At 50.9% G+C, this 24,888-nt stretch overlaps 1 protein-coding gene across 5 annotated transcripts in view; it reads right to left on the reverse strand.

The window, feature by feature from the left end:
• The window catches only part of ATXN7L1 (ataxin 7 like 1), a 273,063-nt gene that overhangs the window by 162,180 nt on the left and 85,995 nt on the right, over positions 1–24,888 (reverse strand). For 4 of the 5 annotated variants that reach the window (XM_055121044.1, XM_004602116.2, XM_055121040.1 and 1 more), the window contains exon 3: positions 12,106–12,210. In XM_055121044.1, the coding sequence (XP_054977019.1) occupies positions 12,106–12,210 (105 nt within the window). Of the gene's footprint in view, positions 1–12,101; positions 12,211–24,888 lie in introns of all 5 variants that reach the window. The other variant, XM_004602118.2, reaches the window with a different exon arrangement.

Raw genomic sequence — 24,888 nt, forward strand, 5'->3', positions numbered from 1 at the left:
GCTTTCGGACACATACACATAGCCAACAGCAGGGTTTCCACCCGGCCACAGTCACGGAGTGCCACGGGACGGAGCGGCAGAATGCCAGGGCACCCTTTCCTCAGGGTGGCCTGGAGGTTTGTACTAGTGATGTGGAGGCACACTTGATGATGGCAGCTATAAGGTTGGGAGCCTTCTCTGGAGATTCTCAGTGCCCCCCAGGTGAGTGCACACAGAGGGGTTCCTTGTGTGCACTACGAACCAGATCCTCAATGGTATCTACAGACAACAAACGCTTCCGTGGGCTTTGGCCACAGACCCAAAGTAACAAGTGTAATGGGGAAGGGGCTTGAGGGTGGGGAGGAAGAAGTAGACTAGAAGTGACAGTGGTGGAGGGAACTGGGCATCTGGTGATAGTGAAGGACAGTGACTTTGTACAGCAAAGCATAAACTTTAGCATGACTGGAGGGCCAGGGAGCTAGTGCAGGGATTCAGGTGCTTGCCTTGCATGGTGACAATGATGCTGACTTGATACCCAGCACCTTGTGGTCCCCGGAGTGTAGAGTCAAGGGCAGTCCCCAGCACCTCTCAGTTTGCCTAAATCCCACCACCCCTCAAAAGCAAAACAGCACTGTAACCATCAACTACAAACAAACAAAAATAAAAATCAGGGGTTGGAGGGATAGTCCAAGAGTTAAGTCTTGAATGTGGTCAACTCAGGTTCAATCGCTGGCACCATATATGGTCTCTAACCACCACCAGATGAATCCCTGTTGGTCCTTAAGCACCACCAGGCAGAGTAAGTCCTGAGTACTGCTGGTAGTGCCCCAAAACTAGAACGCCCTCTTGGGAGTGTTCCAAAAGGAAAGTTCTGATGGTGGAGCTGCAGCTTGGGTGAGTGTTGGGCTTCGTGTCCAGGTGCCTGGTGGGAATTGTGTATAATAAATTCACACTTGAAAACCTCCTGCTCCTAAAACCTCCTGGTTTGGGGTTCATTGTTCCCCCCAGGAGCTAGTCTCCTCTCCTCTGAGTTAGAAAAGATCGCTATTCCACTGCTCAGACACCAAATAAAGGAGACAGATTGTATTATTTTGTTATTGGGGTGGGGGCAAGTATTCTGTTAAGTTCCTAATGCTGTGAGTTCAAAGAGGTGATTGGATGCTAAACGAAGGGGGGTGGCAGTATGTAAGGAAGCAGCGCATTTAGGCATTTAGTTTTTGTCTTCCCCCCACTAATCTTGATGAACGCCTGGTGATTCAGTGACGTGGTGGTAGACAGAGATAATAACTCAGAAGATTTCCGGGTCTTCACTAAACATACGCATGCCAAAGGACACTCCACTCAATTTTGGGATTAAGTGAAAACCACAGACTGTGGATAGTCTCCGTGGGCGCGGGTGTATGAAACAGGGCATCGAAATGGCAGATGAGAGACGGCGAGGAGCAAGTTCTACGTACATGAGCAAGAAAATGAAAATCTGAATTTCTGAGGCAGTGTGGAAGGAACTATTTTTCTTATATTTATCTGAGACCAGGAACTTTGGGGTGAATCTAGAATGTTTTAAGTGTGGGATGATGTTTGCAAGGGAATGGTTGCTAATGAAACCCCAACTGAGAGCCCCAAATTCTCTTTTTGTTCTTTCTCACTGTGTCCTGTGAGCTGTTCTCGGCTTCACATTGCTTTTGTGCATCTTGGTTTTCATTACCACAAAAGTTGTATTAATTGCCTGGCAGTTACAAGAGGATCTGTTCTCTCTTTCTCTATAGAAGAGTAACTCACTATTTCTGTCAAGTGTTGCTTCTGACTTTACAGTACTAATTCTTAAGGGTGTAAAGGTGGGGTAAGTCTGCACATGAGAGGGGTAGGTGCAATTCCTAAGGACAGGAAACTGCACAGTGACTTGTGAGTGGTACCAAGAAACATAGCCTACTTCTCCCTCTGGGAGAACCTGGCAAGCTACCAAGAGTTCCTGCCCACATGGGAGAGCCTGGCAAACTCCCCAGGGTGTATTCATATGCCAAAACCAGTAACAATGCTGGGTCTCATTCCCCTGACCCTCAAAGAGCCTATAATGCAACATCATTGGGAAGGACGAGTAAAGAGAGGCTTCTAAAATTTCAGGGCTAGGACAAATTGAGACGTTATTGAGATCACTTGAGAAATTCGACGATCAATGGATGATGATGATGATGATGATGATGATGATGATGATGATGATGATTGGGGTGGGGGCAGGGAGGGTGTATCCATGGTACTCAGGGGCCACTCCTGGTGATTCTCAGTATTAGGGACCTGTATGTGGTGTCAGAACTCGAACTATTGCAGCCATAGCTACATGCAAGGAAAATGACCTAACCTCTGTACTATCTCTCTGGCTTGTGTTGAGGATGGCATTATTAGAAAAATAAGTGGGTTATTAGTTATCAATTAAGTCATTTTATTAAAACAAAAGAATGAGCCTAATTCTTCACTTCCACCCATGCACGAGGCCGAGCTTGGATGCAGGAAGAGTGATGAGACTCCTCGTGAAAGGGATGCCTTTTGCTGATTTCTCTGCAGGCCTTGTGGAGAGTGGCCCTGAGTTACCAGAGAGGATCTAGCCTGTAGCCAGGCCCAGGAGAATAGGGGCACCCCAACTCAGGACTCCCCAGAAGGAGCACCGGGAAACACAGTTCACTCCTCGGGGTGTAGAGAATTCCAAAATGACCTTTTGAGTCCGTGCTGGTAACATTTTTTCCTGGGAGGGGAAATAAAGGCATGACTGTTCCCTAATTTTCCTCGGTTGATGCAGCACTAAGGAATGCGTCGCAGTGGTCCAGTGAGCGTGAGCAAGGAGTCATCAGCGATGAGTCACTGGAGGGGGGAGGGTGGTCATGGTACAGTGGTTCCACCCTCCTCCCCTCTCCCCTCTCCAGCACCCACGCCCCGGAAGTGGTCAGGAAGCAAGCTAGGGAGGAAGGACATTTCCTACGCAGCAGCTTTCCCAATGCCTGCAAGCAGAGCCGGGTTCTCAAGCTGGGCAGCTCTTCAGGGAACACTCTTGGGAGCCAGGGGAGCTTGGCTTCTTCACAGCCCGTGAGTGAGGCCATTTCCCTGGCTGTGTGCTGGCCGCCTCCCTCTTCTCTTATACATGTATCTTATAAAGCACTAATGGTAGATCCAACATGCAGGGTGTTAAAGGATTGTCATGGGGGTTCCTGGGGGTCCAGGCATCCCGAAACCCCCTAGTCTGGGTGATGTGTATAAGGGGGTGCTGGGTGGGGAATCCACCATCTATGCAGATGTCAGGGGAGCGGAAATGCCAAGAGACTGGGCTGGGAGGCCGTGGCTGTCAGCTGTCTGTTCCTCATCTAACAAAATCCAAATACTGATTCCCACCTTTTGAAATGCAACCCACGAGCAAACTTTGTCTGCTGTAGTCCCCAAATGATGGACCTCCAGTTTATCTTTCTGTCCATCTGCATGGCTTTGCAGGAGACCCCTGGGGTCTCCAGGCTTCGGGCAGCCAGTGTGACAGATGATCTCTCTCTCTCTCTCTCTCTCTCTCTCTCTCTCTCTCTCTCTCTCTCTCTCTCTCCTCTCTCTCAACTTCATAACTGCCAGAGTTGGTGTGCCACAGTCACAATCAGTCCTGGACTCCGGGCTGCAGGTCTGGGCTTGCTTTCTTGGAAGCTGGGAGCTCATCCCACCAGCCACATTCTTGCTGACTTCTCTGCAGGTTCCCGTGGCATTAGCTCCTGAGAGGCTCAGTCTCATTTCCATCTACATTACTGAACCTATCTCGGCCCAGGCTGCAAGAAGGCTATCCTGTCTTCTTGTCCACTCTAGCTGCAGCTCCCCAGGATGCTCGGCACAGACCAGGCGCCCAATAACTGTTTCTCAAATCAGTGAATGGACAAAATCATCTGGCTCTGGCAAAGGGAATCCAAGAGCTTTGGACTTTAAGACAGAGAACAGAGATTTGAAGAAATACATGGTTTTTTTTTCTTTTCTTTTTCTAAAAACCAATAATCCTAAGGTTGGAGCTGGAGTAATTCTAGAGTGGGTAGGGTGCTTGCCCTGTATGTGACCGACCTGGGTTCAATTACCAGCATCCCAGATAGTCCCCAAGCACTGCCAGGAGTAATTCCTGAGTGCAGAGCCAGGAGTAACCCCTGAGCATTGCCAGGTGGGTGACCCCAAAACAAAACAAATAATCCTAAGGTTATAAAAAGCCTAGTAATCTAATTCTAAATTTAGGTGGGACCATTACACTTATAATTTACTTATATCATTTCTATTTGATTCATAGAACATGCCAACAAATGGGATTTAATTGAATGAGTTCAGGGGAAATCATCTACTATTTGTGGGCCTCATGAATCTGTTCCTTTGTGGCAGAAAAACAAAAAAAAGCAGAACGAATGGTGGTCCCCATTCCACCTCTTTTTGGGGGCTTTGAGAAGGCACATCCAACACTGCTCAGGATTACCTCTGGCTCTGTGCTTGGGAATCATTCCTATGGGGGCTCAGAGGGCCATATGGGGTGCTGGCGATCAAACCTGGGTCAGTCACGTGTGAGGCGAGTGCTTTACCCACTGTATACTATCTCTCAAGCTCTCCCATTCCAGCTCTTCTCTAAGCTCCCTTCTTTACCATTCCTGATGCTTAAAGGTCTATCTCAATTGCCGTGGCTACGGTGTTCAAGGTACTAAGGGCTGAAGAGACAGTTCCACCGGCTGAGCCCATGCTCGGCATGCAGGACTCCTAGGTTCAATTCCTGGCACACACTATGCCCTGAGCACCATCAGGAGTGAATTCCCAGCAGGGAGTAGTCCCCCCTACCCCCCACTACTGCAGCATGATTCCAAAACAAAGACACAAAGAAGATGCTATTGCTAATTTAGTTCTCCTTTCCTCCCTGCCCCAAATGATGCCTGAGTTTATTACCTGTGCTGCTGGTAAGCCGTGTTATATGTTAAAAAGGTAAAAGAAAAAAGTGGAGCTTAGCTGTCCCCAAACACCTGTCATTTAGCTTAGCATTCCATAGGGGACAAACCACAGCAACAATAACAAACAACAAACAAGGAAAAAGTTTAGCTACAGTGTTGCAGAGAATTTGAAATCCGAAACATTTACTCTGGTGACTAAAGTAATAGGAAGTGGGGGAAGGAGGCCTAGATGAGGGCGTTGTTCTGTCTCTGACACCAGCCTGATCGGGAGCAAATTGCTTGAATTCCTTATTTTTTTGGTTGTGAGAGGGAGATAATACAACCACAGCATCTTGGGCTGGTGAGTGGGTTCAGCAAGTGTATCACCTTTATTACTATTGTTATTTTGGTCTCCTATTAGCAGAGTTAAAAAAAAAGCAGGGGCTGGACTAGGTCACCTTGCTCTGTTTCAGACCCAGCAATAATGTGGATATGAGCAAGAAGGAAATTCAAGTCAAACGCATCCCCCACGGAGCCACACGTTGTCCCACTTAGTTCGATTCTCTCAGCCATGTCATACTGCTTGATGTACGTGTAGCATTAATCAGTCCATCCGACATTTCCGTCCATTAAGATCTCTATTATCGGGATTCTCTTGTAGGATCCACGTGTCACCCACATTTTACCAGGCATGATGGGGAGAGAGAGAGAGAGAGAGAGAGAGAGAGAGAGAGAGAGAGAGAGAGAGAGAGAGAGAGAGAGAGAGAGAGAGAGAGAGAGAGAGAGAGAGAGAGAGAGAGAGAGAGAGAGAGAGAGAGAGAGAGAGAGAGAGAGAGAGAGAGAGACGCAGGAGAAACAACAACAACAGCAGATATTGTTCCTGATCATAAGTAGCCCCCAAAGAGAGCTCAGTCTCATCAGGCTGGGAGTTAACGCTGGATCTGGGATATATTCATCAAATTAAAGTTAAAAAGGAATTGGAGGAACAAAATAAAGTTTGCACAGATTCACACACTCTTGCCAAGTCTTATTAATTAATACCGTAAGATTTGACAGAGAATTTGCTTGATGAGACCAATTTCTTTTTACGATTCCATACTTCTTTGATGTAAATATCTAGTCTCATGAGAGACAACTTTAACAACCACAAAAATTTAATCTCAACAAACAAATCCAACTTAATTGACAAAAGAAAAAAAATAGAAGGAGAAGAAGACAAGAAAACACCCTGTATTCAGAGTGCAGAAGCAAATGACAACCCTAGCAAGGAAGGCCTGAACAGCTGATTAGTAGATGATGACTCCCCAAAGGCCACAGAGCACTGACCCAGGGAGGGACTGATGTTCTCGAGGGGACCAGAAGAACAAATGGTTTGTTTCCTCCTTGACTAGAGGCCCTCTGGGTAGAGACCAAATAATGAGGACAATGGCTGGGAGCGCTGGACCCAAAGATGAGCTCCCAGGTGCAATTCCACTAGGTACCCCACCCAGGTGGGTGTCGGCACTCATGCGGAAGGGATGGGGGTGTTCGCTAGGACGCACCCTGCCTCGCTCCAGGAATGAGTTGCTGTCACTCATTTATTTTGAGGCTCAGCTTCTCTGCCTTAGCTCACAGTTCATTAAATTCTGCTGCAACACCATCGACATGCAAAACAGCTACTTGAAGGGCATTCAAAAATATCATCGGAAAAGGAAATAAAAATCTTTCAGAAAGAAGGAGGAAACATTAATTGTCTCTTGTCTACTGAATGACATGATATCTAGCTTCTTCAGTTCTGGAGTGTTGGAGTGTGTGTGCCTGGGAACTGGGAACTGAATCAGGTTGCCATGCATGGGTGTCATCTATGGTACCACAGAACTATATATATATGTGTGTGTGTGTGTGTGTGTGTGTGTGTGTGTGTGTGTGTGTGTGTGTGTGTGTGTGTGTGTGTTTACCTTTCCCCCCAGCTTTTGATTTTGAGGTGGAAAGAGTTGCAATGATGAACTGCTGTTGGAAGGCTGGATAAACAGTACAGGGATTAACACACTTGCCTTGCGTGCAGCTGAACCTGCTTCAATTCCCCCAAACCTCATATAGTCCCTGAGACTTAAAAAGAATGACACTGGAGCACAGAGCCAGGAGTAGGTCCTGAGCACAGTTGGGTGTGCTCCCCCCCCGCCACAATGACATTTGGTTTGACTGCTCCATATATGACTATGATGGGGGTGGCATCTTGCTACATAATCAATTCCATGGAGGCAGAAATAGTAAAGTTTCTACACATCTCTATGTAATCCCACAGAGAGAATTTCTGGGCTTAGTATGTATGTGCACACACTCCCGTTTGGAGAAAAACTTAAATGTGCAAAAGTATAGAAAATGATATCAAAATAAGATTGCAATAGTTTACAGCAGTGGTTCTCAACTGGGAACGAGCTGGTCAGCTTGAGAGGTGATGGCAATGCTAGGTTCTTCCTGACTGGAGGTGGGGCTGCTAACACATGCTAACACAGAGGCCAAGAAAGTTCTACTGACACACAGACACCATTCACATCCCTCACATAAGCAGTGCTGTGGAGAAGCCGTGCTTCCTGGTAAAACAAGTGTACAATTTTACATTTCACCAATTTCCAAAGTTCCCAGCACTAGCTGCTTAAATGCCTGCATGTGTACACATGTGCACACATGCATACACATATTCTTTTTTTTTAATTCAGTTTAACGTAGCCAGACACGCACCTTTGAATGCCACCCACCACACTTCCCTCTCTCTGTGTTTGGCCCAATCTTTCCAGTCCCGCAGGCAAATCACAGGTGTTGAGACAAGCACATTTCCAAGACAATAGAATCTAGGTGACAAGCAGTGCGGGGACACCAGCAGGGCTGAGGCGGAGCTAGGAGCTAGGAGCTGCCCCCCCGCCCCCCACCATGTTAGCCTTTGGGGCACACAGCACTGCTTCCTGCAGGCCTGGGATGGGGATTCCGAACTTCTAGGTGCTGGAAGCACAAAGCCGAGAGGTGTATGTATGGTCTTGAAAGGTTTTAGAAAGTGGGAGCTGTGCTGAGAGAGACCACAGAGAATGACAAGCACAGGAGAGGTAGGCAAGGGCCCAGAGAGTGCAGACTGATGGAGATGAGTGACGGGCGTGGTGAGAGACACAGCCACTTAACTGCTTGCTCTGGGTGGCCATTTCTGTTGGGAAGCGCTGGGTGCTCAGGATGGTCTCTGAGTATGTGATGGCACTGGGGACAAAGCTCAGGGTATCTCTCTTGCCCTGGGTGTTTCCTGCGCCACTGAGCCCTCTCCAGGTCCACGTGGCCGAAGCTACAAAAAGCAGAACTGTTGGGATCACCTCAGTGCTCTGCAGGCAGGACTTGGGTTTTTACCTGGGGCCTTGTGCTTGCCGGGCAAGTGCTTGAAACCAGTGAGCCCTCTCTTGGGACGCTCACTCGTCACTCTGCACCCACCACCCCAGGACACAGGCAGAATAGCCAGTTCACAGGCAGACAAGGGAGAGAGAAAGGTGACCTGCTCAAGGCCACAGAGCCAATGGGCAAGTCCCTTTGCCTCCTCCTAAACCCCCGTTCTCTCACTATAAGAAAATTCCAAAACCATTTTATGGGCGCCGGAGAGATGGCACAGGAGGTAAGGCACTTAACTGCTTGCATGTTGCCACTTCGGATAACCCTGGTTTAATTCCGGGCACCGCATATGATTCCTTCAAGCACTGCCAGGGGTTACTCCTGTGCACAGAGCTAGGAATAGCCCCTGAGGACCACTGGGTATGGTCCAATTCCATGCCCCTCTCCCAAACCAAACCAAGCCAAACCATTCCAAGGAGGCCTGGGGGAGATGAGGGGCAGTCAGAAGGTGGCCAGGCAGATGGAGCGTGGACTGTCAGCCCATTCTGCTTTATATATAATTGTGAGTCGCATAGCAGCGAGGTTACATTCTGAGGCCTACATCAACCGTGTCATGGTGTGAAGTTCAGCACATGTACACACACCTACAAGGTCCAGCTGATGACACGCCTAGGCCCCGTATGGCCTCTCAAGTCACCCACACTGTTCACCATTAACTGAAATGTCCTCAGGGTTGGCAGAACCGTTTATGAACTGCTCGGGCCATCTGCGGTTCCACCTGTGGAACAAAAGTTGCGCTCTTGACAAAAATCAAGCTGGAAACCCACAGCAGACAGTTCAGGCCTGGGGGCTGGCCAGGGCGGAGAGGACAGCGCTAGGAGGAGGCACAGGGGCAGGAGGGCCAATGGTCAAGCGAGCTGACTTTGTTTAACACTCCCGCCTCACTCTGGAGGGCTGTGGGCTGGGGGAAGGCATCTTAGGTTCAAACAGGGGGCCCACGGGACCTCTGTACAGGCCACCGTGCCCAAAGGCAGGGCAAGCACAGAGGACCAAGTGCAGTGCTTAGTCACGGGTGTTTGGATCAACTTGCTGCAGAAGGCCGGGTTAAGTGGAACACAGGCTGGCCCCCAAAGAGAAATGCCAGCAAACTCTAGGAGGAATTCTTGGGGGCAATGAAGAAATCCTCCCCTTCTTTGAAGAACTGCAACAGTTCTGAGTGTCTCCCTGCCCTCCCTGGCCTGGACACAGCAGCGGCCTGGGGAACCACTGGACATGCACCTGGAAGGCAGAGGAGGTGCAGGGCCGCCCTCTCTCAGCTGTGCTTACGTCTCTGTTGCCGTGTGTCAGCTGGTTCAGCAAGAAAGTCACTGGAGACTGGAGGAGGTTAGCAACCCCAAGCCTGCAAACTAATTGACTGCTGTTGCTCACAGCAGATGGCCACTGAGCTGTCCCTGTTCCTTCTACGTGCCGCTCGGCCCGAGGATGGAGGGGACCAAGCCCTAGATGCCTCATTTGCAGGCCGGTGGGGGTTCTGCCCTGTGGCGGATGTTCTCATGCTTTTCAACCTTTCCATCCCTCAGGACCAGCACTGTGCCATGCAGCAGCGGTCCCCAGCCCAGCAGCTGAAACCCTGCGGGCACAGCCTGGGCCCCCAGTCAACCCCTCTCAGTTCCTTTCCTCACAGACTCTGCCAGAGAGTTCAGTTCCCAGGGAAGGTTTGGGTGGCTTTGGGGGATTCATGTCTATGTTGCTGTTTGCCAGTGCCCAGAGCAGAAGCACATTCCCTCGGGAGTACATGAACGAGTGAACGGTGAGTGCATTCCTTCCTCCCCTGACCCCCATCTAGCCTAGTAGAGGAAACTGGCCACACTGTGTCCACTGCAGTTACCCACTGGCTTCCCAGCTGTGGGGCTCCATTTCTCGTGCTCCAAACTGTCACCCCAGCTTTCAGCACCTCCACAGAGGCTCAGACACTTCCCCTTTGCAGAGCTCTGACCCCTGCTCTCTTTCTGGTGGAAGGGAAGGGCCATTCATCATTACCAAATAGCGAGCACCAAGTGCCAACGAAGGGCAGTGTCGGCTGAGAGTACACCTTGCCCCACCAGAAATGAAATGTGAGCACTGTAAGAGTCTCCCTACCTGCCCACCACCAAATCACTTCCTCGTGGAGTATATAAGAAAACCAAAGGCCAGGGGAGGTGGGAGATGGACTAGACACTTTCTCGGCCCTCTCTCAGGGCACATGGGTCAGAGAGTCATGGAAAACGCCCTAACGCTGGAATTCTCCTCTATATAAAATACAAACTCTACCCACAACAGACCCACAGGTACAGATTTTACATACATGTGTATATCTATACACACACATATGCCATATTCATGTACAGAAATGCATATTCACAGATGAGACTGGGTTCTAAACACACTGTTCTACGGTCCCCAATCCACTTACTGACAAGGGCTGGGAAGCTCCAATCCCTTTATCTGATGTCAATTCACAAGAGTCACGATAACCAAAGGGGTGGGGGAAGGTTCGAAATTCTGAGAGTGAGAAAGGGGGAACCTATAATTTTCAAGAGCATATTCAATATTATAATTGCTTTGATTTTTTTTCCTTAAGCAAAATATTTAACATGCTTTGAAATTTAACAGGAAAGGAGGACATTCAGATTTCATGTTCATCAAAAGGAAGTATGGCTTGAATAAAAAAATATTTTAAGCAATTTTTTTTTTTTTTGCTTTTTGGGTCACACCTGGCAATGCACAGAGGTTACTCCTGGCTTTGCACTCAGGAATTACTCCTGGCGGTGCTCAGGGGACCATATGGGATGCTGGGATTCGAACCTGGGTTGGCCGCGTGCAAGGCAAATGCCCTACCCGCTATGCTATTGCTCCGGCCCCTTAAGCAATTTTTAAACTTTTTTTTTTGGTTTTGGGGCCCCATCTGACAGTGCTCAGGGCTTACTCCTGGCTCTGTGCTCAGGGATTCACTCCTGGAGGGGCTCAGGGGACCAGTTCGGGTGCTGGGCTTAAACTCCGGTTGGCCACCTGTGAGGCAAATGCCTTATCAACTGCATTATCACTCCAAACCCTTAACCATTTAAAAAAAATCCTGGCCCTTCACATGTTACATCTTGGGAAATAATTTGGCCCAATCTCCAGTTAAAGGTAAGATATATTCCACCGGGAGAAGTTAAGCAACTGGGGTGCTGGGGTCGAAGGTTGTTTACTGCTTCCCTACAGGAGCAGCCATCGGGGACTGGATCTGTTTTTTGTCCTTGGCTCACATGTCGAGGGGCAGAGCTGGGGTTTGCTGCTGACCAGCTGGGGGGGGGGGGGGAGTCCCTGGACCGAGAACGAAAAGGTCCAGATGGAAAGCCAATTCCAAACACACCTGGGTTTCTCAAGCAAGTCTCAGAAAAGAGCAGCTGAGCCCGAGGCTCGACGCATACGGCATTTCTTGGGGGTGGCCCCACCCCCACCTCCCAACCTCTTGAGCCCAGGCTGCCCTTGGCTCCTGCCTCCCCTTTGTGTCCATCCAGAGAGATCCATCTGGACCCCTCTTTCCGGCGCCCCCACAGCAGGCTGCAGGAGCCCTGCCTCCGGCCACCAGCCCTTCCCCCCTCTGTCACGGAGGCTGGTTTCCCGCTCCGTTCCATCTACTTAAGCAATTTCCAGCTTTCTGTCACGAGCATCTGGACAGAAGGACGGTGGCTCCTGAAATAGTCCCCCTGGGAGGGGAGGCAGCCCCGCCCCGCCCCTCTGAAAGAGCTGTACTCTCAGCCCTGGACTAAGACACACCAGGGCTGGGCCCGGTGGTGGCGGCGGCAGGGGTCTAGGAGACGACTGTCCCGGAGCAGGAGTCACTTACCGCAGTGCGCCTGGAAAACCTGTGGCTTGACGACCTGATTACAGGCACTGCACACGACGAGATAGAAGGCGTCATGTGCTGGGTAATGGCCAAACAAGTGCATATCTGTGGGGGGAAACGAAAACAGGCTTTTTTGAAAAAGCAATTCAGTCTCAGAAGGGGTGCCGTGCCGCTTCCTCCGGGAGTGCCCTTAGGGACGGCCTTCCAAACCAGGCATGCAGACAGGCCGTCTGTGTCCTCGGGAGATGGCCTGAGCCACCGTGCAGCCCCCAGGTCAGAGAAGCAACCTCCTCAGCGCATCCCGCTTCACAACACCGGAAAACGGGCCGCTCCCACTGCCACGCAGGTTGGCAGTCGAGCAGTGGACTCTAAGGACCGTCCCTGCCCTGAGGGGCAGTCTGAGCCCAGGGCCCTCAGAGAGCGAGGCTGGAGGGTATCTTAGGATGAGAGACCTCCCCCAGACCCATTCCGAACTAAGCAGCTATCTCTCAGGTGTGAGGGGAGGGAAGAGGGGGGCAAGTGGGAGAGAACGTGGGGATCTTCCTGGCCTCAGCAATTGTGGGAATATTCCCTGAGGAAGACGCCAAAGCAAAAGCAGTCATCTAGACCAGCAGTTTTTCAACTGTGGGGACCTGTGATATTCTAATGGGCCATGGTGAAAGTCAGTGGCGGGGGCACAACACAAGACTAGGGAGTCAGCAGTGGGATGGGTACCGTGAGAGAGCACAGGAAGGAAGCGAGGCCAGAAAGGGGCCAAGGGGAGAAAAAGGTGGAGAAAGTCTAATGTAGACATATGACCTAATAGTGGAGAATTTGTAGTCATCATCTAGCCTGGCAAGCTACCGAGAGTATCGAGCCCGAGTGGCAGAGCCTGGCAAGCTACCCGTGCATATTGGATGTGCCAAAAACAGTAACAATAAGTCTCTCAATGAGAGACATTACTGGTGCCCGCTCAAACAAATCGATGAGCAATGGGATGACAGTGACAGTGACAGTGACATCTAGTTGTCATTGGGTGGCTGTTTAACCAGTGCTGAAGCGTGCCCATCGGCCTTGAGGTGTCTTAGAATAACTAGGGAACAGGAACAGGGCTTCTTTGAGGCTGGAGCAATAGCACAGCGGGTAGGGTGTTTGTCTTGCAAGCGGCTGACCCAGGTTTGATCCCTGGCATCCCATATGGTCCTCCGGGCACCGCCAGGGGTAATTCCTGAGTGCAGAGCCAGGAGGAACCCCTGAGCATTGCCGTGTGGGACTCCAAAAATACAAAAGAAATCCCGCCCCCCCCCAAAGGATCTTCTAGTTTTCCCAGTGGTATGTGAGTGCTGAGGTGGGGGTGGGGTGGGGGGGTAGGCTCCAGGAGAACCTGTGGCAGGTGGGCTTCGGAGGAGAGAAGGAGCTTCTGTGAGGAGGATGCCTTTCAGCAGGAATGGCAAGGTGAGTGGGCTGGGGGAGGGAGAGGAAAATTCCAGATCCGCCAAGGAAGGAGGCTGTGTTTCAGAAGAACCACTTGGCAGGAACAGAAGAACATGGGGAGAGGCCAAGCCTTGTCTAACAAGGGAAGAATTTTAACCTGGTTTTAAGAACGGTGGGGTGTTTTTGAAGGCATTGAAACAAAGACGTATATAATCATATACATATATATTATATATATAAACAGTCCCTGTTTCTTTTTGGGGGCGGTGGGTCTCCTGAGTGGTGCTCAGGGAGTCTTAGGGCTACTTCTGGTGGGTTTTTGCCAACTGGGCTGGCAGATCAGTGCTAGAAACTGAGAACTTGGTGCTGGTCAGGTCCTATCATGCTGGGTACCACCCGGACTACACCCAGCAATGCTTGGGGGACTACCCGTCTACAGTGGGTGAGAGTCAGAAGGCCATGTAGTGCCAGGAATCAAACTGGGGTCAGGTAGCCTAACCCCTGCTCCAACTCCTGCACTCCCTCTATACTGTTCAAAGTCTAGCTGTGTACAGATGAGACTGACGAACAGATGCGTCAATATAAAACCTGGCCCATGCATGCTCAAAGTAATATTATGCAGAATGGCCAAGAAAACAGAAGCAAGTCAGATAACCATCAACTGCCAAGCAGAAAAAACACAACATGGTGTGACCCAGACTATGGAATACTGTTCACTCACAAAGAGGAAAGAAACACTGATTCGAGAAACCATACTGATGATCATGATGCCAGATATAAGGAACAAGACACAGGATGCCTGGATGTATCTATCTCCATGGAGGTGAGATATCCAGGCTGGGAATCCAGGCTCTGTGGAAGACCCCATCGCCTTGCATCGGAGGTCTGGAGTTTGAACCCTGACACCTTAAAATCTCCTGAACACCAAGCTAGATGTGACCTCCAAAACAAAACAAATTAATAGATTGAGAGATTCACCAATAGGCAAAAAGGGGCCAGAGAGATAGTATGGTGAGTAGGGCACTTGCCATGCATGTGACCAACTTGGGTTTAATCCCTTGCACCACATAATGGGCCCTCAAGCATTATCAGGAGTGATCCTTGAGCACAGAGCCAGAAGTAGGTCTTGAACACTGCTGGGTATGGCCCCAAACAAAAACAAAAAAGGAGACTCAGTGCTTGTATTGGGAAGGAGGGGGTAGGCTGGACGGTACTGAGGAAAGAATAGCTAGATGGTATAGAGGCAAGGAAGATATTCTAAGTTTGACAGTGATTCCCAACTTGCTGAGGTTCCTATACACCTCTGAACTATGCCCTGTAAATCAGGGCCAATCGGTCACTATATGAATGACATCTCAATAAAGCAGTCACCACGCCCTGGGAAAGATCTGTTGCAAGGAAGCTGTGGTCACATGGGGGCATGCCGCTAGCTGGAGGCAGAGAGTAGGGGGGGAGGGGGCTGCAGGTGGCTGGCCTGATAGTGATGATGCTGGCGGGCTCCAACATCACTGTGGTGGCGACAGAGCTGGCCCATCCGTTGCGGAAGGGCTTGTCAGAGGACTTGACAGAGACATTTCGGAGCCCGTGCCCTCTGCTACAGACCACCTTGGCTTCCTCAATCCACCTGCTCAAGCCCATCAGCTGAGTCTTCTGGACTCGGCCTGGGTCTTGAACAAAAACCATCCAACACAGATCGGTCCACAGGGGAAGTATGAGGCCCCTGAGTGAGCTCCTCATGGCCGGTGGGTGGTTTGCTCATAACCCGATAAATGCTCCCACAGAGGCACCGCTGGAGCCACACTTGGCCTGACATGTAGCCCCCACAGATGCCCTACCTGGGGCCTGGCGCTCCCCCGTCCCCAACCCCAGGCCAGAGACCGAGTCTCAGGGTTTGGGGCTGAGTCCCCGTGGGTGCAGGGAGCAGCAGGTACGGGGACACAGAACGTTTAATGTGTTGGCGACCTGGTGCAGCTGTCCCTTCCCCTCCTGAGACCTGCATCTGTGACTTCCATTCTGACCGAGACTTGGTACAAGGGGAGGGGATTTGTCAGTGCCTGGGAGGCGGCTGTGGAAGAGACTGAGGGAAGGTTGCTGTGAGGGAGTCTGAGCCCAGCCAGACCCGCCCAGTGCCCCAGAGAGGCCACCCTGCGAATAGCACACGTGTCCTACTTCTTCTTCACATGTTATGTCTGTAACACAGATCGCATTTCTGAAGATTCATATTCTGTGAGAGATATTTGAAAACTTAAAAAAAAGCCAGGGAAAAATATTTTAACAGAGTCTCCCCAGTGATCGGAGGGGCCTAGTCACCCTTCCTAATCCTTGGACTGGGAAAGCAGGGAGGCCGTGTGGTACCAGAGGTAGGACTATGGGCCTCCTGCCTACAAGGCCTGTGCAGCATCCCTTTGTGCTGTCTCCCCAACCCCTAAGTCAGAAAAACAAAAACAATCTGGCGGGACTCGTGACTAAAATCTCCAAGCTTGCTGGGAGTGGGAATGGGCCTCCTCCCCCCCATCTCCCAAGTTTACCAGTGACTTGGCAGTCACACCCACAAACTACCCCTAAGGCCATATAATCTCATCAATAGCCATGATCCAGAGACTCAGAAATAAAGCTCCCAGAAGAGAGCAACATAGGCCTCACCATACCATGCCTCACAAAACCACATGAACCCTACTATAAATCATAATACCTCAATTTATTTTGGAAAAAAAAAAGTAAAAGCACTGGTGGGTTTTGTACCAGCTTGCAAGAGCCCAACTGTGTTGTGTCTTTTCCCAACAACCTTCCATGATGTCACGGAAGGAGCTTGGAATCAGCCACAGTGAATGTATTTATACCACAGAGCCGGGCAAACACTACAACCGGGGCTGATCTTTTGGAGCTGGTGGCCAGACACTTACCAGCCTGGGAGTGGGAAGTGACAGGGATTGTTCACTGCACAATAATGTCTCAGCTGGAGGACCTGAGGGTCTCCTCTGAGGGGTGATGGGGAGCAGGATAAAGAGTAAAGATGGACCAAGGAGGAGAAAGTCAGCCCTGTCACATCTGCTTTGGGAATAATCTCTCCTGTATTCCTCCAGAAATCTGTAGAGTTCCCCCTACTGCACCCAACACACACCTCTTCACCTTTCTGCACCACCAAGTTAAAGGCCAGGTCAGTCAGAGCCTGGTCACCTGGGCTACGTTCAGCACCATCCTCGTTGGTAAATATTAATATATATTTATAGAGAGAGATATCTTTCTAGGTGTTGTCTTTTGTTAATATTTTCTAAATTAATCTCATAGTTAATCTCTACAGTTGTTACTGTCCTACATTCAAGAAAGGAAAAAAAGAGTATAAAAAAATAATTTTCAGGGGCTGGAGCCATCGTACAGTAGATAGGGCGTTTGCCTTGCACGCGGCTGACCCGGGATCGATTCCCAGCATTCCATTTGGTCCCCCGAGACCGCCAGGAGCAATTCCTGAACTCAGAGCCAGGAGTAACCCCTGAGCATTGCTGGGTGTGACCCAAAAAATTAAAAAAAAAAATTCAGGCTAGGGTGACAGTGGAAAGGGCTGGAGTGAGGCCCTGAGTTTGATCCCTGACACTGCATTACTCTCTTCCAGCTGCACTTAGAACTGACTGAGCAGTGTGACCATCAGGCCTGCTGGGAGGCCCCTCGCACCCACACCTCAATATTGCTTGAGATCTGGCAGCAATGGCTGATAAACAGCAATGAGATTCTAGGATACTCCCTCTAAAACCAGTGCTCCTTCCTCAGCCAAAGGCTCTCCCCTCGACATGAGACACTTCAAAGACAAGGAAATTCATTTGGGAGAGCCACCAGGCTGCCCCAATTAATGAGCTGTCCTAAGGCTTGAGGGGAGCCACTGGAATGCATGCAGAACAGGGGTCAAAGGAAAGATTCAGAGCTTAAAGCTGTCGACCTCAGGGAAGGGCTCCATCTTTCTGAAAGTCAGTTACCTTTTCTGTGAAATGGGGAAACTGGTGCCCACTCGGGGAGGGGGATGAGCAAGAGCATGTGGAGAAAGCTTTAATCAAGTCACCTCCCCTTTCAGCAACCTCCGGAGAGGCCTCACTCCAGCCAGTACATTCTTTGACTATCCCTCAGGACCATCCACAGCAGGATTCCTGGGATGGGTGAGGGGCTGGATCCACTTATGCACATGTGCAGATATGAATTCTGGAAAAACAGGTGCAGGAAGAAGGTGGGGCCTTGCTCAATTTCGAAGACAATGTTCAACCACCTCCTACGCAAAGCCAAAGCTGTGTTTTGCTCCAAAGAGCCTGCAAATGGATCAACCATGCATCAGATAAGTGCTGGCATTACTTTGGCATCATTCTGGAGTGACCTTTATCATCTACCAGCTTTGGTCACAGGGGAGAACAAGCACCATGTCCTTCCTTCCTTCCTTCCTTCCTTCCTTCCTTCCTTCCTTCCTTCCTTCCTTCCTTCCTTCCTTCCTTCCTTCCTTCCTTCCTTCCTTCCTTCCTTCCTTCCTTCCTTCCTTCCTTCCTTCCTTCCTTCCTTCCTTCCTTCCTTCCTTCCTTCCTTCCTTCCTTCCTTCCTTCCTTCCTTCCCTCCCTCTCTCCCTCCCTCCCTCTCTCCCTCTCTCCCTCTTTAAAATTGAATCACTGTGAGATACTGCTACAAAGCTTTCATGTTTGAGTTTCAGTCATACAATGATCGAACACTCATCCCTCCACCAGTGCACATTTTCTACCACCAATGTCCCCAGTATCCCCTCCCCCGTCCCGTCCTTTATCTACTTCCCATCCCAAATGATCTGTCCAACCATCAATGACTTAGTGATCCCTTCTCTATTCCTGCTGCCTTCTCCCCCAGCTCATGAATGAGACAGGCTTCCAACTATGGTACTTGCTTCATTTCAGAGAAACAGAGGTACGCTTGCTTGGAAGTATTTGTGTTTTGGACTCTAACTTAGTAGACACCTGTGTCTATCTGTCCATCCACCTAGCCATTCATATAGCACCTATCAGTGAAACATGTGTCTACATTCTAATATTATCGGTTGTAGTCATTTTTTTGGTACTCATTTTAGTTTGGCTCTATTTAATTAAAAAATACTCATTAAGGGACTGAGAAATAGTACAGTGGTGAGGGAGCCAAACAACAAAATACTGAGATCTCTAAATCAACGTCAGGACCCTTGAGCAGATAACAACTCAAAGTCTGACAAACACGTTGCCAGGTAATCCAGTGAGTCAGAGTTGGAGTGGAGCCCAAGAGTCAAGGTTTTGTGAAGTGAGGTTTTGAGGGATCTGAGCTGGTCCTCAGCAGAGACGGGGGTACGGGGGATCTGAGGTCATAAACTGAATCACTAGTGCCAGTCAGACTCTGGAGCCCACAGCACCAGTTCATAAGAGCTGACTGTCTTTCTTCCTGACGCCGAGTTCTGTGAGACAGATCGGTAGCTTGAGTCAGCCGGGAATCAGCACTCCCCACAAACCAGGCTTCTTCGCTGGAGAGCTGGTTGTTAAAACATCTCCAGCGGGCCACTGCCTAGCGCCTGCTCTGGAGAAAATGATCACCTGCCACCTTAGGAGACAGAGAGACCTTTGTGAAACTTGGGAGAAAATCACGGATTAATAGAAAATGATGGTGCAGTACTGATAATTAGCCCAAGAACTTATGCACAGCAGAGGCATTCACTGGGGCTCTGTCTCGCTTGCTGCATGAGACATGCACGTAAAATGGTCCAGTCTGTTGTGAGAAGAGCAGAAAGCCAGGGGGAGGGGCTGTGAGGGCAGGGGGGAGTGCAGTCGCTGGGGTTCTTTCCAACATCTGTCCTCTCCATGTTTACTTAAGTAAATAAACGTGGGGATTATTAGCTGATTAGGTTCATAATACTAAGCAAATGCCGTGTGTAAATTTATCACACAGGCTGTTCCCAGCGCTCCTGGCCTGGCAGGCAGCAGCTCACTTCTTTTTCTTCACTCTTCCCGTAAAATTCTCATTTGCGGCAGCGTCAATTGTCAATGGCATTCATGTTGTCAATTTTGTCTGCCAGACGCACGCGCCTGTTCCCTGACAGCACTTGAGGTTCCTCCAGACTTTTGTCTGGCTTGCATGGCCTCCCCCGCCCCCTGGACACACCCACTTCTCCTCTTCCAGATGGTAGGAGGGTGGGAGGGGGCAAGCTTCTCCTTGGAGCTGAGACGCAAGGAGACAAAGTTTAGGACAACAGAATGGATTCTATGAGAGCAGGATAACTCGAATTTCCCAGTGTAGTGGGTCAACTGTTTCCCCAGTCAATACAGGAAAAGATCCTGGCAGAACGGGAGCAGCATTTCATTCGAGACAAACAGCTTTCTCAGGGAAAGGCTTTTGACAGGCAGAATCATGCGTGTGTGCAAACTTGAGTTTATAGCCAGTATTCATTTTTCAGAAACGGCTGCAGTTAAGGAAAGGCAGAGTGACATCTCCAATTCACTATTTGTACAGGACTTGTTTCTAAGATGGAAAGACAGCTGGTTTTGTGGATTCAGGATCAGACTAGAGGCTGTGTGCGTTCAAATTTGCCCCTGGACACTTTCCGAAAGCATGAGACTCTGACATTACGAAGCAACAACCAGTGAGATCTCCAAAGAGAAAAGGATTTAAGAGGGGGCCAGCCCTTCTCCCTCTTCCCTCCCTCCCTCCCTCTCTCCCTCCCTCCCTCCCTCCCTCCCTCCCTCCCTCCCTCCCTCCCTCCCTCCCTCCCTCCCTCCCTCCCTCCCTCCCTCCCTTCTCTGTGATGCCTGGTGAACCGCTGCACCAAGAAGCCACAAGAGGTGGCCTCTCTTTGAAGGCCATGAAACAGCTTGTCTGTCTGCCATTGGTGATACTTCTCCTTGCTCCAGAAATCCCCCAGGAGGACAGGCTGTGTAGACAGCCATGACACACAACTATGAATTTTAGTTCCCCGAAAATAAATAAATAGGTAAATCAAAACAGAGAGCTAAGACAGTGGGTAGGTGCACTTGCTTTGCACATGGCTGAAGCAGGTTCGATCTCCAGCACCCTACACGGTCCCCTGAGCCCCACCAGGAATGATCCCTGACCACAGAAGCCAGGAGTAAATCCTGAGCAGAGCCAGGTGCAGGCCTCAAAGAAAACAAAAACAAATTAAAAATAATAAATAAATAAAGCCGCAGAAAACGGGCCTGATCTCCCCACCCCCAACTCCCAAAATACCCTTTCAGGGTTCTGAAACTCTCGCAGTTGCTATAGAAATCCGACCACTGTCTAGGGAAGCCCGCCGGCAGAGACACCGGCACATGGATAATTTCATAGATTCAAAGTGTATGCTTTCCTTGCTCGCCGACTCACAGGAAAAGAATACTGTCATTTTTTAAAAAGTGATGATATTTATGTCCTTTGCATCTACCGAAGCATTTCTAGGGAAGGACAGAAGGCACGCCTGGCCTGAAATGGAGGCCCGTGGGGGAGTGACTGGGCAGGACCTGAGGGGTGGCCATCGTGGGAGGGGACAGGAGAGCCGGAGACCCCGGGCTTCCTTGGAGAACAAAGAGCTGAGGTGGCGGCCGGTGGCTTTGCTGTGCAGGCGTCCACTTACCTGCCACTTTCCGGCAGGGTGCTGGCAAGAACCGTGGTGGCGACTCAAGGACACGGCCAGGGCGGGGGTGAGGGGGGTGAGTGAGGGGATGACCTCCTGGCCAATGGGAAAAGGCACCTGCCAGAGAGAGGCGTGCACCCCTGCATGAGGACCTCCGCCCCGGGGACCCTCGGGAGTCTGCCTTCCCCCATTCATCTTAATCAGCTCATTATGCGCTTTTTATTAATTCGTCTTTTCTCTGCGAGTGGAGTTTTCAGCTGCATTTTAATCACTGATGTCAGATGGAAAGCTAGAGGGGGAGATAAAGGGGGAAGAAAGTTTCTCCTTCACCCCGACAGAGAGATGCCATTTATCTTCCAGCGCCTTCCCTTCAGACAGGAGACAAATCTTAGAAGCGGCGGGAACCTCAGGCCTGAGGCTCCCTGTGCCCCCCGAGAGGGCGGAAGATGTGGTCACTTCCCCAACTTTCGGCTCTCTGAGAGCCCAGAGCTGGCTGCTGTCCAGCTGTCCATGACAGTGAAATCTGGAAGTAGGCGCTTTTGGAAGACAGTGCCACGGAATGCCCATGCAGATACAGCATGTGTGTGTGGGGGGAGGGGGGATAAAGGTGGGGGCACCCCCATTCTTTCACAGACAAGCACTACCAAGGCCCCCTTCCAGCTGCAGTGGGGGGCAGGAAGGCACCAGGTGGGTGCTGGGGAGTAAGGGAGCAGGTGGGAAATCTCCTTAATGTGACCTGGACGATCCCCTCCTCATGCCAAAACTCAGCCCCGCCCAAGTGGCATGGCATTCACAGGAGACAGCCGGCAGGCCCCTCCTCATAAGGGCCTGAGCGTGAGGTGACAGAAGCTATGTGGACCCTCCCTCCTTCCACCTGCCTGCTATGAGGCACAGCCTCAGGTAGCCCCTCTCCCAAGTCTCTCCTTGGCTTCCCCTCAGACCCAGAGCAACTGCGCCAGGCAGGGAGTGAGAGCCCTGCGAGGTGCCCTAAAATATAGTTCCCAAAACAAATCATGAGATAAAATGAGAGGCTGGATGCCAGGCAGCCTCCAGCGTCAATCCTGACCCTGCCATTTGGCATGAAAATGGGAGAGGAGGGGGCGATGACCCCCTCTGAGCCTACGTACAGGGCCATGTACTGCCAAGGACCCCCTTCAGAAACGAGCGGCAGAAAACAGCGGCTGGACACTCAAGCGGGCCAAGGGGAAAGTGAGTGAGAGCATCTCCCTTGGCACAGGCTCAGAGGACAGTCCCTGCACGCCAGGGCTGGCTCCCTTTGTGGCAGCACGGCCACTGGCCCCCTCCGTGTCCTTCCTGGCTCTTGGTCCACGATGACTGATCCACTGGGAAAGTGCTGGGGAAAAAAAGGAGGGCCCAAGGGGAAGTGACATCCACGGGATGAAGTAAATGGCAGCTCACATGCCTGACTGTTCATTTTGCGTCCCCCCTTTCTCCCCTTCATTCCTGAGTGCTGGGGCTCTGCCCCTTAGCTGCAGGGCTCGCCCCAACAATGCACAGTGTTCGGGTGCCAGGAACACCTATGACAGCACAGGACAGCTTCTGGGGACAGAGCTGGAACCTCTGGCCCTGCAAGGCAGGTTCTCTACCAGAGCCACATTCCCTGGCCCTGTGGGTTCTTCCTTGTTTTTCTGTTTTGGACCACCACTTGTGGAATTGTGGGTAGGGGGGTAGTGCCTACTCAGTATTCAAAGGGGGAGGTACTGTCCTATAGTTGTTTAGGGGACCCTGTAGTGCCAGGGATCAAACCGGGAGACCCAGTACTCAAATATTTTTTTTTCCTTTTGCTTGTTGGGTCACACCTGGCGACGCTCAGGGGTTACTCCTGGCTCCGCACTCAGGAATTACCCCTGGCAGTGCTTGCGGGACCATATGGGATGCTGGGACTCTAACCTGGGTCAGCTGCATGCAAAACAAATGCCCTACCCAATGTGCTATTGCTCCAGCATCAGTACTCAAATCTTATCTCTCCCCTTCATGGGAGGGATAAAAATAGGACATCCTAAGGCTGGCTGGGATCTCCCCAGTTTTACAGTCATAGGAAAAGATGTCCGGGTAGCTTCTCCTCAAGAGGACTTAGGGGGTGGGGGTGGGGGGCAGCTCCGTGGGCCAAGCACAAGCTTTGCACTTCATGGTTTGGTAAGCCTTGCAAGGGGGAGCCCCCAGGGACTGGGGGAGGGGAGGCACATAATCCCCAGTGCCCACTCTAGCAAGTGCTGGACTCCCCCATCGACGCTGTGCCAGCCAACTGTGGGGTGAAGAGCCGGCGCGTGCTTGCAGTGGTGGCTGGTGCCCGGTGGTGCCAATGGGCCTCGCAGCTGGTTAGGAATCAATGGCAGCTGATTCCTCACAGAAATGCTCAGCCGAGAGAGCCGGGTCCTGTGGTCCTGTCAAGGGCTTTTCCCGGTGCTGGCAAAGCGACAGCAGATTGCTTTCAGTGGGTCCTGCTGAGGCTGGATTTCCCAGGGTCCCTACACGATGTCAATGAGCCTTAAGTGTTGCCACCAGAGCTTGGGGTACTTGTGCCACTTGGCTCTGCTGTGAGAAGCGTCTACTTGGCATGGCAGCGGGCAGCGAGAGCAGTACTCCATGTCCCTGGAACCACATCCAAAGCACGTGATCCATAGGGATGGCCCACCCACAGGAGGCCGAGACAGACAGCCCAAGGCAGCTCCTCAGAGCTGGGTGCTTCATGGAGTAGGGGGCGGGGGGTGGGGCTGTGCTCCTCTAGCTGGGCAGCTGCAGCAAAACTTGTGAAGGACACACAAGATCTTGGCTCTAAGGACAAAGCTTGAAGCTAGGGGCCGGAGTGATAGTACGGTGGGGAGGGTGTTTCCCTTGTACGTGGCCAACCTGGGTTTGATCCCCGGCATCCCGTATAGTCCCCCAAGCACCGCCAGGAGTAATTCCTGAGTGCAGAGCCAGGAGTAACCCCTGAGCATTGCCGGGTGTGACCCAAAAAGAAAAAAATAAAAAGAAATTGAAGTCCGAGTCGGGGGGTGGGGTGGGGTAGTGGGGTGGGGTAGTGGGGTTGGGGGGTGGGGTTGGGGGGTGGGGTTGGGGGACGGTGTGCTTGCCTTGCACACAGCCAACCCAGGTTCAATTCCCACATCCCATATGGTCCCCCAAGCCCACCAGGAATAATTCCTGAGTGCAGAGTTAAGAGTAACCTCTGAGCATGGATATGTGTGGGCCAAAAACCAAAAAAAGAAAAGAAAAGAAAAGAAAAGAAAAGAAAAGAAAAGAAAAGAAAAGAAAAGAAAAGAAAAGGAAGAGACCACTCATATGCCTGCTTCTCTGAGCACTGTGCTGGGAAGAAGAACCCAGCACAGATGTGGATAACAGAAACTCTCCATGTTTCAGAGCCACGGTGAATCAGACTGAGGGGGTGAGGGAGGAGAATCACTGAGTCTTTCGTCACTGAGCCAGCCTGAAGAGAGTTCTGGGCACTAGGAGAAAAGAACCCTGGGCACACGGTCAACCTGGGTTTGATCCCTGGCATCCCGTAAGGTACCCTGAGCACTGTGAGGAGTAATTCCTGAGTGCAGAGTCAGGAGTAACCATCGGGTGTGACCCCAGAAAGAAAAAAAAAAACAAACGAAAGGACTCTGGGGCTTTTCTCTGAGCGGGGCTTGGAGGCCCTGGGATTTGGCCTTGCCCCTGGGTTTCCCTTCCACATGGCCCCCACACCCCAGCCCTTCTTTTTCCTCTTTCCCTCCGCACTGCCCAAGTCCAATGCAGTCTTCCAGAACAGTGTGGTTCTAGCC

Source organism: Sorex araneus, chromosome 1 (assembly GCF_027595985.1).
Source record: "Sorex araneus isolate mSorAra2 chromosome 1, mSorAra2.pri, whole genome shotgun sequence".
Taxonomy (NCBI): Eukaryota; Metazoa; Chordata; class Mammalia; order Eulipotyphla; family Soricidae; genus Sorex; species Sorex araneus.